Consider the following 18,481-nt stretch of genomic DNA (forward strand, 5'->3'; position numbering starts at 1 on the left):
CCCAGTTAGGCAATTGTGAAAAGCAAGGAGAGGAAGCCCCAATCACCAAACCTCATTTAGCTGTGAACTTAGCCTTCCTCCATCTAGAAGAGAGCTTTGTTCCATTCTGAGAAGAGAAAGTCATTCTTTCAAGGCAGTTCCAATCAGAGGAGGTGGTTGGCCTCGTCCCAAGATCAGATTCAGTAGATCTAAGGTGGGACCCAGAATTTTCATTCCTACTAATTTTTAGGTGGAGAAGCTTCTATTGCTTGTCAGGACCACACTTTGAGAAGTCAGTCTAGTGTGCCTGACTGGTGAGTATGGAGGATGTTTACAAAATGTCTATTTTCCTGGAGTTCCAGGAATACCTGACAAGTAGGCTTTAGCTGCACCTAAATGAATAAGTTTCATAGTAGCATGGTGGTTAGTGATGTCAACTCAACAGCATCTGGAATCACCTAGGAGACATATCCCTAGGTATACCCATGGGAATGTATGGAAGATTATAGGGTATTTGCTCTATTATATAAATCAATACTAGATTAGGTTAGCCTCTGAGCACACCTGTGAGGGACTCTTTTGATCTGGCTAGTTAAGTGGGGAGACACACTTCACTATGGGTGACTGACATAATGAACTGAATAAGAGGGAAGAAATGGCCTGGGCATGAGCAACATCTACTCCCTGATTGCAGTCACAGTGCAACCAGCTCTCAAACTCCCACTCTTGACTTCCCTTGATGGAGTTTCTTGCAGCTATAAAAGAAAGTAAACTTTTCTTTCTTAAATATTGCTTGAGTAAGAGTCTTTAATCACAGCAACAGAGAAGTAACAAAGACAATTAGCTTTTCTTAACCCTGCTGGGTAGGGTATGTTAAAATTTATAGTAATCTCAATCAGGAGCTGTAACTTATTGTCCAGGAAAACTAGGAACGTAGAGGGGAGAGAAAAACGCTATTTACAGAATGTTTCTCGTTTTCCTACCTGGTTTATGTGACCACTGAAACTCTGACAGAAAGTGGTGAACTGCAACAGAACTGGAAGGACACAGCCCCCAGTCACATGGTGGGATTCCCTAAGGAGTCACCGTGGGATCCCAGGAGCTCTGCCTCCTAAGCCACTGAGCAGTTATTTCCTCTCTCCCTGCTGTCTGAATCCAGCACCTTCTTGCCTGCCTATTCCTGATGTGTGATGGTAGTAACACTTTGATTTCTCATGTTTCTATACTCTTTGTATATTGATGGGCATGCTGCTTGTTCAAAAAAACACCACGCTGTGATGTAATCACTCCTGGGTCTATCCTATAGCCAAACAGTAACTTTGAACCATTAACACTTAATGACTTGAATTCTGCTGTGCCTAACATTAATTTTTGTTCACATTTGAAGGACAGACCGATTGATCCTTTAGCTCATTTTTATCTTTGGAGGGGACTCTTGCAGCTGGGCTTCTCTAGGCCTTCACATACAGAGTTTCTGTGTCCCCCTTCAAGTAAAACAAAACACACACACACACACACACACACACACACACACACCCCATAAAAATGCCCCTTTCTCTGATCAGGTGGGATGCATAGCAGGGAAATCCAGGGCCAGGCCATTTTAAACTCATTTGCTTCCTAAACTGGGAGCGAGGGTCCACTACTGAGACTGGGTACAGAGAACCATCCCAGGCTTGACACAACTATTCTCATGCCCATCTGCCCCATTCATGGTCCACATTCCTGTGTGAGTCCCCAACTCCATCAGATTGTCCCCACTCCAGCCTCCCAGAACACCAAACCCTATTGCTGACCTACTCATTACTTCATGGTATGAAACCTGCCACTCTTTCAGTCTCTTCTCCTTCAGGTTTAGGTCTGTAGCCCCACACTTCTGCCAAGTGAAGCTACCAGCCCTAGATAGGCCGCCCTTGCTTGTGCCTGCACACCTCTGGATTCTGGTCCTTCAGATCAGAAACTCAGCCCTGGTGCCTTTCCTCTTATTTCTCAGTTTAGTCCTAGACATCTTTTCAAAAATACTTCTATGTAAAAGAAATACTTACTCAAATCTCAGAAAACATAAAGAGTCATGGGGAAATGTCCATGGACAAGAGCAACTATGGTTCATGGTTTCTTTGATTTATTTTTACAAGGTATATTTTTTTGTGTGTACATATTTATTGGCCACATCTTAAAGTAGTTTGTATCTTGCTTTTATCACTTATTGCTACATGGTAAATTTTCTTCTCAATGCTTATGTTGGTTGAAATAAACTTTTAAAATAGTTATATGCTTAGTAAATATATTACATGTAAATTAAGGTATATTTGAAGTTTTGTTTGGTCCTTATTCTGACAGTTTTATTTTTTTGTTACATAAAGTAAGGCTACAGTTTCTTAAGTATAATTCTGGCAGTATCTCTACTTCTTCTTTTGGATCACAATTCCAGGTTGGAAATACTGATACTGGCGGAGGAAGTTTTTCTGTATATGTGTTGCTTTCATTGGTTAAAAAAGGAACTGCTTTCAGCCAATGACTTAACAGAATATAGCCAGGCTGGAAGATATCTATCTGTCTGTCTGTCTATCTATCTATCTATCTATCTATCTATCTATCTATCTATCTATCGAGTAGGTGGAGTCAAGGAGAAGCCATGTAGCTGCTTCAGAAGACAGACACCTCTGCTGGAGCCCACCAAAACTTTGCAAGTAGGCCATGACCTTGTGGTGATGCACAGATTAATGGAGATGGGTTAGTTTAGGATATAAGAGCTAGCTAGAAATATGCTTAAGTTATTGGCCAAAAAGTATTGCAAATAATATAGTTTCTTTGTGTTTATTGTGGGACTGGGCAGAACAGAAACCTCTGCCAACACTGGTCCTCTAGATCTTCTCGGTTCCTTGTCATTTAGTAAGGCTGCTACCAAGAAAGAGTGTAGTAATTTACAAACTTACTGGAGGATTGTGAATTTTTACATTTCAATGATCTTCTGAATTTTGCAAGTCACAATGTTTTTTGCTTGGTCCTCCATCATTTAATTCACTCTTTTCATTTCTTTGGTTAGACTAAATGTTTTTCTACGTTTCTGAACTATATGTTCCCGCTTCTATGGACTGTCTTTGAGTGTCCTTTGCAGTTTTCAGTTGGGGTTGGCATGTCTACCTATTTTCAGGGTTTTTAGGAAACATCTGCTCCCAGTGGCCCTTCTGGGGGTGTCTTGGCACAGCATTCTCATTTACTAGTGAGAATTTCCAGTTGTGTTACAACCATTACAGTCTTGTCTCCCTCTAGTGGACAATGAGTAACTCGCACCTAACCAATTGCTAGTCATGAGGTCTGTGTAGATGATACAATAAGTTAATGATAAATCAGTGAGGCTCCCCCCACAGTTGACTGAAACTGGACATGGATTTCATCAGAGCAGTTTCTCAGCATTTAATGTAAACAAAATAGGAACACTAGGCTCTTGGATAAGCCTAGAAAATTTTGTTTAAGGTAATATAAGTGCCAATAGGAAAATTCATACTTGCATAGATAGAGATTGACATACTGTTGGAAATTGTTTGCTCATAAAAAAACAAGATGTTTGACTTTTACTTTTTAAAAAGCAATTTACTCCACAAAATATCATAAAATTACATTTATTTATTCATCTGGGACTTTATTACATCATCTGGAAAATTGTTCTAGCAGACAGTAGGACACAAAAAAGCTGCACTTCCTCAGCTTAAAAAAAAGGCATCATTCACATTTAACATAGAAATGAAAGCCAAACCAAAAACAAATGTATTTTTCATTGTGTTATACTTTCAGATTAAACTTCCTATATCCCTAATTTGGCTTTTTCACAGTTTTGCTATTATATACATATATATGTATGTATATATAGTATGTCAATGATATATTCATATACATACATACATACACACACACACACACACACACACACACACACACACACACACACACACACACACATATATATACCCATACACAGTAATGTCATCTCCGAGAGCTCAGAACAACCAGAGGTGAGAAAAGTGGGTTTTCTGCTGAGCTGGAAAGATGCAAGCTCCTCTTGTCTTTGGAAGCGACTGCTGCTGGGGACCTTGAGACCATCTCAGAGTTGGAGTGTTCAGGATGCACAGGGATGCGAAAACTCTCTCATGTTACAGAAGTGTAAGTTCTTGTTGTGAACTAGACTTAGAACCCTTCAATCCTACTGCAAGGACATCCCCCACTTTCTCTTTTGACCATAGTGTTGCTGACCTGTGTAAACTCATGTGTAATTAAAGTGTTCCATAGCATCCTTCTGAGCCATGCTTTGCTCTGGTTCTGCAAGTACTACACATAGGAGCCTCATCTCATTGTCTCTAGAAGCAGAACGAAGCTGTGATAGGCAAGTGTAAAGTCCATTGCCATCTCTCCATGGAGGCTTAGTCCTGAGTGGGCCTCTTATAGTGCTAAATGCCCTGTGAGTTCACACAGCTGAAATCGTAAATAATATAGCTCTCTGGTAAGTCACACTCCAGTGTTTTTCCAAGAAACAGATCCTTTCCTTCAAAGAATCCATCAATGAGTTTTCACAAATTGAAAAATTTAGAATCAACACCTACATTATTGATTCCCACTGACATCTCTGCCTCCATCTACAAGAGACCAGACTTCAGAAAATCAGTTTTCTTTTTTCCATTTTGAGTTGTGTGGGTTTTAGTTACATCTTGCCTCATACATAGTTCACAAGAGTTGTACATCTTCACCGGAGGCCTGTGAGCTCCCTGAGGTCTCCCCAAATGCCTGGCCTGCTCTGGTTTCCTGACTCACTACTCTGAACAGCATCTATAATTCAGATTATTCTTAGGTCATTTCACAAAAACAAACAAAAACCAGAACCAAAAAAATTAAAAAAAACAAGAGCAATTTGATATAAAATAAGTTTTAACTGGAAAAAATAGTGTGAGTGAGCTGTTGCTAGGCTTGTTTAAGAATACCTACCACATAATTAAATGTATTTAAATAAATATCCATAGGTCTCTAAAAATTCAGGGCCACCAGATACAAATGTTGGAACAATTGATGTCATTGCTGTAACACTTTTAACATTGTTTATAACATACACATTTGAATTGTTGTTATTAGTACAACATTTTAAACTAGACCAAAATATGGTTTATGGATACAGATTGACAACATATTGTTAAATTAGATACTTCTGAAAATACACGTTTTAGTTATGGGAGATATTTGTAAATTTACTTTTATTATTTTTAATAGTATGTGTGTCTGTGTCTCTCTGTGTGTGTGCTTGTGTTTGTGTGTGGTTATATGCACATGAGTGAAGGTGCCCATGGAGGCCAGAGGCGTCAGACTCCCCTAGAGCTGGAGCTACAGACAGTTTTGAGCCCTCTGAATGGGTGCTGGGAATCAAATCCATGAGAAGTCCATGCTCTTAAATGCTGAGCCATCTCTCCAGTTCCCCATGGGAGATGATTTTAAGGATTTAAATTGTACGTTTTTTTTTTTTCTCCAATCATGGTTCTTTGAGTGTGTGGTACATTCTTTCTTACCAGAGCTGCAGAGCCCTCACAAAGCTGATTCCATCTTAGATTTTTGGCAGGAATGGCTGTGCCAGTTTTTGTAGCTCAGAGGTCTTACAAAAATCTTGTGAAATAACATCCGGAATACTGAAGTCCTGAAAATGATGAAAATCCAGGGGTCCACAATTGAAATCACAGACAGAAAACGCAGGGCCTGGAGGTCTCCCGAGTCTCCTTCGTTATTGGGGACAGGTTTAAAGGCTCCATAGTAAGCACGATACTGTTGGTGGAGAAAGGCAAACAAAAAACCAAACCATTACACAGATAAGGACACAGAAGGCTGATGGAAGGAACGAATTTTCTTACTTTGCTTATCTTAGCCTGGAGTTCTCACACGACAACCGGTAGATGGGGGTGAGGAGTCTGAGAAGTGGGTAAACTTAGGTCATCTAGGACATCCATCTGACTGACTCTCTCAAGGTTGTTCTGAATTGAATTTTGCTCTTGGTTCTCCAGGATGCTGTCAGATTATGAAGACACCACCAGGCTTCCACACACAGGTTCTTTAACTAGTGTCCTTACATGAATGCTTTATTTAGCTTCCAGCTCTCTGTCCACTCTTATTAGTTTATTTAGAAGTAATTGCTGCACGTATGGACACACCAAGAAATGGAACTTTGAACAGAAGTAAAAGGACGGAAACTATGATGATAAGAAGACGTGAGGTAACCAGATGAAAGAACTGGTCTTTTTTTTTTTTTCAGGGTTTCTCTGAATAGCTCTGGCTGCCCTGGAACTCTCTCTGTAGAACAACCTGGTTTCGAACTCACAGAGATCTGCCTGTCTATGTCTTCTGAGTGCTGGAATTAAAAGTGTGCACCCCTGCCAACCAGTTATAAATTGTTCCTTTTATTAAGCTAGATTCTATATAAGATGGGGGAGGGGGCATGCCCAAAGATAGATACCTTCTTACCTGTGCCCAGCCACCTCCTATGCTTTGATCTTACCTTGGGTCTCTGTGGTTTCCACAGAGCTCTGCAAAGTGCCTCAAATCATGACTCTCTCTGCCATTTAGGTCACATTACTGCCTAAATCAGCACAACCCCAGACCACCATTCTGAGGCCAAATACCTTTTCTTTTGACATTAGATTTCCCATGCCTACTGAGATTCTAAATCCATAATGAAACAAATTGATGCTAATGGAACAGAAACTACTTAAATCCAATAATAGTCGGGGAAACTGTGACTAAGAGTACTCTAGGCTACCCAGGAACAACTCCTAGAGAAGATGCACACTCCTAGAACCAATCTCCTCAGCTTTTGACTGTCTTTCCTATAACATTTCAGTTGTCATGGCTGCTTCAGTCAGTGCATATGGAAGATGCCTTACATTGAACTCATCTGTTACTGATATATGGACTCTCTCCTCATTTTTGCTTCATAATGCCAACAGCAGTAACAATGGTTGGTGACCACCTGGAGCCTTCAACTCCCTGGCATTGTTCTATATCTTTTGAAATTTTCATTTTCTCCCTAGAAAAGTCTTATGAGTAAAAGTAGTTATTATCTCCATTTTACAAGCCTGGAAATGGATTAAATAGCCAAACAATGCTGTCCTTCAAATTAACTTCAAATAGAACACATTTTCAGAGCCTCTTCTAGCCACTGGCTAAAGGTCTACACACCCAGGTTGGTGTCCTCTCTTCAGATGTGTGGCTTCAGGGAAGATGTGGTTTTCTTGTTTTTATAAAAAAGGTTGTTGTGCCAGCTTTCCGGGATTCTTTAGAAGGTGGAATGAAGGTGTGAAGAGAGCTTCAGGAATATGTCTGGTATATAATAAACACTGATTAATTAGCTTGCGTATTGATGTGAGATTCCACTCTGTATGCTGTGAATATGTTTTATTACCATTGGTTAGTAAAGAAGCTGCTTTGACCTATGGTAGGGCAGAATATAGCCAGGCTGGAAGAGACATAGAGAGAGTAGGTGGAGTCAAGGAGAGATGCCATGTAGATGCCAAACCCTTACCAGTAAGCCACTCTCTCTATGTCTCTTCCAGCCTGGCTATATTCTGCCCTGCCATAGGCCAAAGCAGCTTCTTTATTAACCAATGGTAATAAAACATATTCACAGCATACAGAGGAGAATCCCACATCAGCCTATTGTTTTCTTAACTAGGAGTTGCCCGTTTCCTCTGCTACACTCTCCTTTAACCTTAATTATTATCCTTCCCTTGTAACTTGTGCGTGCACCAGGATGTTTTTCTCATTTTGTATGTCACTGAGTTACAGAGTGTGTCAGATGAGGTAGGTATCAGATACATATATGACGCGGACCACAGCTTAGGTTAATTTAGAAACAAACAGTTCACAGATGTGTTTTATGTTTGTTAGTTTTCTCCTCAGAGAGGAGTTTGATGGAATGTAACTTCAACCAAAATTCTAACCATGCAAGAACATTTGGTGATGAATGATAGTTGTTTAAAACAAACCATTTTATCCTTTTAAACTAAAAATATATTTATTTTGCGTGTTTAGGATTGTGGCACCATAGCGTACATGTGAAAGACAGAGGCTAATTTGTGGGAGCTGGTTCTCTCCTTCCATCATATGTGTTCTAGGACTAACTAGAACTGAGGTCACCGGGCTCGGCAGCAAGCGCCTTTACCTGCTAGACCATCTTGCCCGACTACACTATTTTCTTTCTATGCAGTACTTATTCATGTCAATTCTACTAGGTTATCTCTTATTTTACTTATTTTTTTATGCAGTGCTTGGATTGAACCCAGAACTTCACACGAATTCTGGGTGAGTAATCTGCCATTATTATTTAGTCCATTGCAGTTGTTATTAAAAGTAAATTATTCTATAACTGGCAATTTTACATTCACTTAATTTACATTAAAAGCATCCACATGGGAGCTGGAGAGAAGGCTCAGGGGGCTAAGAGTATTTACTGCTCCTTCAGAGAACCCAAGTCCAGTTCGAGCACCCATGTGGGATGGGCTACAACTGCCAGGGACCCCAGCTTCAAGAGTTCCAATGCCCTCTTCTGGCTTCTGCAGAAATCATGTGCATGCACCATGTGCCCATATATACACATCATTAAAAATAAAATACTTTTAAATGTAAATGGTCATTAATTTAAAGGAATGTACTTATATGAGTTTAGGAGTCATTGAGAAAATGTTTCTGTGGCCAACTTGGTGGTATTTTACATGGTTGTTGGGGATTTGAACTCAGGTCCTCACACTTGTGTGACAAGCACTTTACCAACTAAGCCATTTCCTCAACACCCTGCAACTCCTAGGTTACTATATAATGTTATTGATACAGATTCAGACACTATCCTTTTAAATGCAAGTTGTATGGGTCCTTAGTAATTTTTAAGGGTATTAAGAGGTCCCTAGACCTTAAAAATTTTGAGAACTGCTGCCTTGGACTACCATACCATCTCCCGAGGAGATTATACTTCCTGATTAATTTGCTATAGTCACCAGGAAATAATAATAAATGAGAACTAAAATTAGTAACAATACTGAGGCGAGGCACTGGGTTCTGTGGTGCTGGCATACACACACACACACACACACACACACACACACACACACACGTACCCCTATTCCAAATTGTTTGGGACTAGATAGGTTTTTGTTTCCCCCCAGAATGTGGAATATGTACATCCCACAAGACACGGTTGTAGAACACAGCCCTCCGCAGCCATCATTTTCATGAGATGTTTGCCCTTCACAGCTGTAGTCGGAGACAGGCGTACTGTCTGGATTCCAGCCTATCACTTGAAATCAGCTGTGGGAGTTTCCACTTGCAGCACGGCATTCACATTCAAAACATTTTAGATTGTGAAGCATTTTGGATTTTCTGCTCAAGAATGCTCAGCGTGGGCTAGGGAATTGGCTCAGTGGGTAAAAGCCCTGCTATGAAAGCTTGGGGATCAAAGTTTGAATCTCTAGATCCCATAAAGCTGATGGCAAGGTATATCTGTAATCCTAGTGCTCCCAGGGTGTCTTGGTTGGGTTTTTGTCAGCCTGACAGAAGTTAACTTCATCTGAGAAGAGGAAACCTCAGCTGGGAAAATACCTGGAGCTGTAGGCAAGCCTGTGGGGCATTTCTTAATTAGTGATTGATAGGGGAAGGCCTAGCTGCTTGTGGGTGGTGCCACCCCTGGGCAGGTATATAAGAAAGCAGGTTGAGAAAGTCTTGAAGCACAGGCCAGTGAGCAATGCTCCTCCATAGTTTCTACTTTAGTGCCTGTCTCCAGGTTCCTGCCTGAAGTTCCTGCCTTGACTTCCTCCAATTGATTGTGATGTGGAACTGTAAGTTGAAATAAATGCTTTTTGTCTTGGTGTTTATCACAGCAACAGGAACACAGAAAGATAGCAGACTGCTGGCCAGCTAGTCTGGCATACACACCAGCAAATAAAGAGACCCTGTGTCAATCAGAATGTCTGGTAAAGATCAATGTCTGAGGGGCTGGAGAGATGGCTCAGAGGTTAAGAGCACTGGCTACACTTCCAAAGGTCCTGAGTTCAATTCCCAGCAACCACATGGTGGCTCACAACCATCTGTAATGGAATATGCTGCCCTCTTCTGGCCTGCAGGGACATATGCAGGCAGACCACTGTATACTTAATAAATAAATAAATCTTAAAAAATAAAGATCAATGTCTGAGCTTGCCTTCTGCTCTCGAAGTGTGCATCATGGAATGCACGTCTGTACTTGTATAGGTGTGTGTGTGTGTGTGTGTGTGTGTATTTTTAACCTTTGCCAACCCCACAGAACTAGTGTAGTTATCCCTCAACAGAAGAGGACAGCCAGTAAATAAACAACTCCCTTAGCCAGTGAGTGCTGAAACCTGACCTTGACCAACAGCCATTGAGCAATCCCCAAGTCTCTCTAGGAAATGACCGTTCCTGAGAGGAATGCTGTCTGGCTTACACTTATCCGGAACTTTACAAATTGTCTTTACCAAACTGTCTTCAAATATATCGGTTCCTTTAAATCTCACAATTCCATAAGGGGATACGGATCTCCTTAGAGACGTGTCCAAAGGCTGTGTTTGTTCCATTGGTTTACACTGTTTTCTGAGTTATTCACATTAAAGCATCCAAATGCTGCTTCCAGTTCTCATGGATTTAGCTATTCTTTGCTTTCATCACAGCATAAGTAAGCTCCAACTACTGGTCTGGAGTTTTTTTTAATTTATTTTTTATTGGTAAAGGGCTGGAGAATAAGTGATTCAGGTTTTATAGACCAATGTGCCAAATAATGCATGTTCAGTAGATACTAACACAACCAGAAAACAAACATAACCCACAATTTTTATTTATTTTTCTATGTGTATGGGTCTTGTGTTTGCATGTATGTCTGTGTACCACATGTGTGCCCAGTGCCTCTGGAGCCAGAAGAGGGAGTCAAATCCCCAGATAAACATGAGCTGCCACATGAAACTGATGAAATTAAAGATGCAATAGCAATGACTGGGTACAACTTTAGAGTACATATCTAATATGAAGAATTTAATTCTTTTTAGCAATTGGAGTAGTGGTTAGCTTAATTGGGGTTCTAAGTTTTTGGTGTCTGTCATCAAACTGATGACAGTCATTCCTTTCAATCTGGGAACTGCCAATCTGGGAACAGCAGCTTCTGCATCATTCAGCCTCTGCCATCTTCTCCTTGGAATTTGGAACCCAAGTTAATGGGATTCTTTGCTATCTCATTGGCCAAGACAAAACCAAAACTCATCAAGACAGACAAGGAAACAAGGGGCCACCTGCAACTTCTCTGCCTCTGCTGTCACCCCACCCCCACCCCACCCCCGGGGGGGGCAGTACAGCAGCAGCCACAAACCTAGAGTTTTTCAGAACTAAATCTGTGTTTATTGCTCACTCCTGTAAGCCACTCAGGATGGACTAACCCCTTTCCTTCTCTTCTATGCCAAAGTCCAGAGAGGACTCCCAGACAAGACCCTTTCCAAGACGTCTAAATTAAAGGGTGGATCTAACAAAATAAAATATTGCATAGCTGGTGCGGGGGGTCGGGGAACAGAGGACTAAGTCTTTGGCTCACTAGAGACCTCATTGGACAGGAGCAGAGAGGAGGGGGCATCTGCCACTTGGAAAAGGTTTTGTTGAGTTCAGGAGACAACACCCGTTTGTCTTCGAAACATCCTTTGTCTGACATTCCCTCTTCTCCCTCTACAAATGGGGGGGGGTCATATCTTAGGTCTGTGGAGGTTCACTCCCCTGGAGAGTTGAGACCAGAATCAACTGTCCTGCATCCAGCACTGGATGCAGCTCCTATACAGCAGCATCCTTCCCACCCCACCTTTCCATCTGGTCAGGGCCTGAGAAGACCAGTTTCCAGAACTTCCTTGCCCAACAACTCACAATTAAAGGCAGGGAACACATAGTGAACAGCACTGTCATCAGAGCCAGCAGCAGGAGGTGGTCCAACTCCTCCAGGGGATGCAGGGACCCCACACCTTGACTGGAGCCTGGCTGGGTGCGGTCTCTGGAGCAGCAGCGAGGGTGGTGCCTCAGGCGCCGGTGCATGGTATAGAGGTTGTGCATGGCGCCCAGGTTGCACAGCACGGTAGCTAGGACCAGTAGCGCCATGAGACTAGCGTAGAGCACAGAAAAACCGAGAACCGATAGCGAGCGCTTCTCGTGGACCATCTGGATGAAGCACCAGGTGCCAGGGCAGTACTGCACAAACTTCCCAAAGCCGGCAAAGGGAAGCGCGCAGAAAGCCAAGCAGAAGGCTCCCACTAATGGCGCCACTAGCACTCCCCGGCGCAGGGTGATGTGCCTTTGGTAGAAGAAGGGGTGTCCCAGAGATAGCCAGCACTCCAGCGCCATAGCCAGCAGCTGTAACGTCGAGGCTAGCCCAAAGAAAGACATGATGAAAGCAAAGGCTTGACATAACCGATTGCCCGCGGTAGGCAGCAGTTCCTGTAGGCTCCGGTTTTGCGCGTAGGCAGCCAGAACCACCGGGCTGACCAGACACTTGCCCAGCAAGTCGGTGACTGTCAAGCCACACACTAGTACGTAGAAGACCGAAGGTGGTGGGCGCAGTGGCCGTGACCCGCAGGACCCCAGGCCCGAGCGCGCCAGAAGCACCAGCGCCAGCAGGTTGCCCAGCAGCCCGGCGCCGAAGAGCATGCTGCCCATGGTCGCGGAGGAGCCATTTTCCACCCAGGGGGATGCGTGGCAGCGAGAGAAGGACACGTTCATGGCTGTTGAAGCGTCCGGCTGGAGGGGAGCTGTGGCCCAGGCCAGGTGCGGAGGAGTTCCGGGCCGCTCTGGGCGCCGCTGGGGCACAGAAAGGGTACAACAGAGAAAGACCAGCGGGAGGCTGGGTGTTGCTCACAGTCCGTACTCCAATCTAAGCTCCCGGGTCACACCCCTCGAGGAGGGCGGGACGCTGTTGTCAGTGTCCCAGCTGGAGCAGCTCTGCTAAAAGCACAGGATTGGGAGGAGAGGCAGACTCTGTATCCAGAGTCAGAAGGAGCGCGGAAACTACCCAGAATGTGAGCACCCGAGGCCTGAGAACTGCAGACACAGAGAGGAAACTGAGGAGGAGTCAGTGGGGAGCGGGGAAGCAGAGGAACTGGTGGTGGCCATGAACTCTGCAGCCGACCAAGCCTGGAGTTTGAGAAGGGACTACAATCGACTTTTCTCAAATCAGTTTAAATAACTAACATTTGCACCACTCCTGAAACTTGGTTCTGAATCTCATTTAGAACCCCACAAATTGTGGGGAATGACCATGAGGTAAGGAAACCGTGACTTGGAAAGCAGGAGATCTGGTTAGCAAGGCAGAGGTAGAGAGTGGCAGATAGCCAGGCATCAGGTGTTTGCCGAGTCCACCTGTCTCCTTCCATGGCTCCTTTCCCCAAGAGGGTGACAAAATTTCCGGTCCAGCTTTTTCTGCCCATGGACAACCAAGACAAGAGGTGATACTGAGCAGGCGGCAGAAATCACTTTGACTGTGTAGCTAGGGGGACAGGAATATGGTTAAGAGCACTGACGCTGTCATCAGGCCTGGGTTCAAGTCCTGGGTCTGCTGTTACAGGCTGTGTGACCTGGGATGACTCAGTTTCTCCAACAGTAGCATCTGTCCTGGTTGGCTGGTGCCTTTGAAGAAGGAAGGCCAAGATAGAGAGTGTGCCTGGGGTGTCCTTGGTACATGCAGTTGCCACACTTTTTATTGGTGCTGGGGAAGCAATGGTTTTTGTTTGTTTTGTTGCTGATAGGTGGCTGAGAATTTTTACATGAATTTTGAAACCGTAACATATGATTAGCCTTGTTTTAGAGCATTCCCAGTCTTCTGTCCTGTGACTACTGGAGAATATTTCTTCCTTTCTGGCAGTGAAACAGGAGAGGGTGTTAACTGGGGTTTCATTATTTAACACTCCATATCTTGGGACAGAAACTGGCGTCCAGCGTGGAATTTTAGAGGGACTATTTGGGCTAAATTATGTAAGCACATAGATTACATCTTGGCATGAAGACCTTCATTTGCAGCGCCCCCTGCCTGTTCTGGTGGACAGGGTCAGGGAGAGGGCAGGCCCGGAGCTTCATGTGTGGAATCTGAATGGCGAACAGAGAAGCTGCCTCCAGATGAAAGCCTGGCCCATGGTTCAGGCCTCAGGACAGCTTGATTTCAAGCTTGAGAATTACACAGGGCCTTTAGGATTCTGGTTTAAGTGCTTCAGCCTCTCAGAGACTCAGTGTCCTTATCTGGGGGATGGGGGAATTCTTTGACTTCATAGGATTGCTGTGGGACTGAGAAAAAATAACAATAAAGCACCTGACACAGAGTAACGCCAGTAAGATCTAACTTTGAGAGCCTTGTCTCTGCTGGGCAAGTCTACGTCTCTCAGGGGGCACTGACTCTAAGAAGGCCTTGCATGAGGTCAGCCCTTGTCTGTGCTGGACAACCTCTAAGCCAGCAGTTCTCAACCTGTGGGTCCCGATCCCCAGAGACCATCAGAAGACACAGAATGATTCATCACAACAGGAAAATAGAAAATTATGATAGAGCAACAGAAATAATGTTATGATTGTGGGGGGTCACCACAACATGAGGAACTGAATTAAAGGGTTGCAGTATTAGGAAGGTTGAGAACCACTGCTCTAAGCCTTTCAGGGTGGATGGACCCTGTGAAGGCCCTATATGGGGTTAGCTCTACGTCATGTGCCTTCTCTCTCAACTCTACCTCCTAGCAAATAATAATGAACTTAGACATGCTCAAGTCCCACTTGAGTATGACAGAGCAGGAGGAAAAGGAGGCCCTATGGCCAACGACAGGAGAATCTGATGAAGGCTGAGATCTCTTCTCTAATCAGATGCATAATTTATATCAAGTTCAGAAACACTGGCCCTCAGGTCCCACTGTGGTACTTGGAGGAGACCCAATAAACTCAGTTTAAGAACCCTGCCGACAAAGGCCTTGCTTGGCATCTCCTGAAGAACACCCACTTTAGTTCTCGGTGGCTTCCTCTACTTAACTACAGCTTTCTCTGCTCCAAAGGTGCAGGGCAGAGGGAGAAAGCCCAATCGTGGGAATGATTTTTTTAAAAGCCACCTCCAAATATGAGCTGCAGCTCCCTGATGTGATTTACATGTGCTGTGCTTCAAAGACTGAAGGCTTAAACGGGTACATGTTTTCTCCTGGCCAGTTCTGCAGGCCTTTACCATTGGGTTTCCGGCAGCCTTTCCTGCCTGCTCTGCTACTGCCCACTCTGCCCTCAGCTCAACTTCAGAGTCATCAATCCCTGGCCCTAGGAAATCCTATCAAATGACGTCCCTGTAGAACTATGGAAATCTACCCCTTGTTTATGAATCAAGTACTTTTTTCAGCTCCTGCTCCTGCCAGGCATAGGTGAGGGCCAGGTGGGTTCTTAGGCCCTGACTTGAAAGAGAAGGCAAACATGTCATGTGACCTCTACCATTGTCTAAGTTTTTGCATCAGCTCTCAGGGTAATCAGGGCCAAGCTTCTGGTGATTTTAGGAATGTTTAATGAAATATCTCACACTGGAGACCGTGTAGACACTCTTCTCACGAGCCTGTGACTGGTCCAGTGCTGGTGACCTGGAAAGTCTTGGGAGGTTTCCTGTGAGGACTGAGTCTCATCTTTGCTCCTGATGAAGTCTGTCATCTCTAGGTCTCAATTTCCTTGGGAATGAAGGATCATTTGTCTTGAACAAGCTTTAGGAACACCTGGAAAGATGGTTCCACAGGTAAAGACAAGTCTGATAACACGGGCTTAATCTGTGGAACCCACATAAAGGAGAGAACGGACCCCACAAAGTTGTCCTCTGACCTCCAGACACGTGCCCACCATGGTATACTTGCCAACATCATGCACACACAACAAGATTTCTTTTTATTAGAAACACCTAAAAAGATAAAACACTTCTGATGTTTCTACATCCAAACCAAGTATACTAAATATTCTGAGGGTACTTTCTGTGCTTCAGATGTTGATTTATTTGTTTAAATTTCCCCAGTTAATTGCTCTGCCCATAGAATGTTAAGCACATGCTCTGTAAGGCCCTATAAGCTGCATTAGTTAATTTTTTATTCTTACCAACTACACTACAGAAGCATCCATTATTCATTTTCAGATAAGGAAAATAAGACACAGAGCAGTTAAACTGCTTGCGCTCACATAAACAATACATTATGAATCTAGGATGGCATCCTATGGTTTGTCCTAACCTTCTACTTTGTACATTGAAAAGTGAGAGAGAAAGCAGTGAACATGAGATTTCCATGACCTGATCAGAACTCGGGAGCCACAGCACCACCAGTCAGAAACATGCTACCCCCATATTTCTTTGGTTAGTCAATATCACATGCTCTAGTCTGCCCCAACATCATTTTGGCAAGTTTGACAATATTTGTTAGTGGTTTAATAATGTCTTCATCTCTTATATTTCAACCTTTCACAACTAGTCCTTTAGTTTGGCAAGAATCTCTACTATTACATACACATACTTTTTTGTTTTCAAATTGAGGAATTAAATTTTCCAGAGATTTTGAGATATGAGTAGTATTGGCCAATTTTCCTAACCTTCTATGTTCTTGTGTGAATCTAGATTGGGTTCTCTGTGTGTTTGGCACTGTACTTGAAGAAAATACAATTTTAATTTCCACCTTAAACCTTAAGGATTGGGGTGAAAACGGAACTTGTCTTTGGGTATTAGAGTCAATCAGTGACTGAACCATTCATTTTGTCCCAGTCATAGGCTGTGGACCCCACGGATACTGAGCTGTAAGCAGTTTGGTCCTGGTTCTAAGGAAGCTGTTAGCAGATGAGGTTGGTTGTATTCCCTGTTGAGCAGACTCTGAACTGGCGATTAGGATAAGGTGTGTAGTGTCTTTACTTTGCAATGAACATCTGGAGAATGGAAGGCACAGAGGCTGGGCTGACAAAGAAACAGGACTTGAACCTTCTGGTAAAGTCCTCTGCTGAACAGCTGGAAGCTTGGCCTCATAGCTACACTATGGGCTTTGATTTCTCTGTCTGTAGCCAGGTCTCTGAGTCCTTGTTTACTCTTCTGATGACTCAAGACTCTTCCGATTTGTCTCGGAAGTTCTTTGGTCTTGTTCCAAATCCAAGTTACCCACACTCGGGCTCTGTCAAAAGCCCACAGTGTTTACTGTATGATGTATGTGTTTGTATATTAGGTGATGTCTCTCAAGGGCTATGTCTACCTTTAATTTGTCTTCTGTGACCCAGCTGGGCACACAGTGGGGTCTCAATGAATGATTACTGAATGGATGAAGACTACACGATGCCTTCTCCTATTTTCCATACCCCGAAAGACCCTATTCCAGAGTCTTAAACAATTTGGGACTCTTATTCTAAAAAGCAAAGATCTGTGCAACTATTAGCAAAGTTCAGATGAAATAAATACAAATTGTATGAAAATGCAAGTCTGGGACCCAGCATTATTTCATATACCTGAAGGGAGCCCTAGAAGAAGATTCAAGCAACTGTCTTCTGTGTCTGTGATATTAGCTGGTGCTAATTTATGATTTATTCAAAGTTATATGCTTAAGTTTCATCAGGAAAGATTTGGGAATGAGCAATTAGAAGTTATAAACACCCAATTTTAAGAATGAATAGTTATCACTATAGTAGGTGGAGGGGAGGAGAAATTACCTATTTCTTTTTTTTTTTTTAGTAATTTTATTAAATTATAAAAAAGTTTCCATTAACGCCCCTGAAATTACCTATTTCTGTGATCATCTTGAACATGAACAGATATGAGGAGGATGAAAGTTAATACGTAGTATCCTATTATCAGTGGATCAACCAAAACGCAGCCTCTAGCCAAGTCCATAAACATGGTAGAGGGTGGTGGCAGTTAGAGAAAGGGTTTGGCATGGAGTCTCAGGGGGAATTTAACTATCAGGAGAGTTGCTGCTCTACACAGCAAGACTCAGGGATCTTTGTTTGTCTTTACCTTTCTAAAAATTCTTTAGAAAAACATTATGGGCAGCAACAAACATTCCTCTTGTTGGGGACTTGAAAACATGACTTAACTAACCTGTTCTTTTATCTCGGTCCCCAGTTCTCAGGCTTCACTTTCACAGCTGCAGAAGCTCATGGGTGGTGGTGATTGGGAAATTGCTCCAGATTATGGTCCAGCACAAATTAACCCGTGGGTTAAGACAACAATAGGAAGAAAAGGGAAATGTTGACTCATGTGTCTGTTATGGCAGAGAGGGAGGAAGAAAGGCTGGTCTATACCAGAGGGGACAGATCCGGTGAGATTTTGTGCCCTGAAATGTACTCTGCTGGGGGGCAGTGTCTATGGTTTGTTCCAGTCATGCCTGCTGACCTAGCTGAGCCAGAGCTGGTTAGATGAGTGACTTAGCCATATGGCAAGGACTGTCTTGTCATTTACCAGACCAATCTCCCCATCTTAGCCTGCTGCATAAGC

The 18,481-nt window shown here is 43.2% G+C and overlaps 1 protein-coding gene across 1 annotated transcript; it reads right to left on the bottom strand.

Moving 5' to 3' along the window:
* Positions 1–3,605: 3,605 nt before the first annotated feature.
* Ptgdr (prostaglandin D2 receptor) lies at positions 3,606–12,806 on the bottom strand. Its single transcript, XM_087895875.1, has 2 exons — positions 11,908–12,806; positions 3,606–5,778 (listed from the first exon to the last, which is right to left on the bottom strand). The coding sequence occupies exons 1-2, from the start codon at positions 12,751–12,753 to the stop codon at positions 5,545–5,547; spliced, it is 1,080 nt and encodes a 359-aa protein (XP_087752001.1). The 5' UTR covers positions 12,754–12,806; the 3' UTR covers positions 3,606–5,544.
* Positions 12,807–18,481: the final 5,675 nt, after the last annotated feature.

Source organism: Myodes glareolus, chromosome 12 (assembly GCF_982192425.1).
Source record: "Myodes glareolus chromosome 12, mMyoGla1.1, whole genome shotgun sequence".
Lineage (NCBI taxonomy): Eukaryota > Metazoa > Chordata > Mammalia > Rodentia > Cricetidae > Myodes > Myodes glareolus.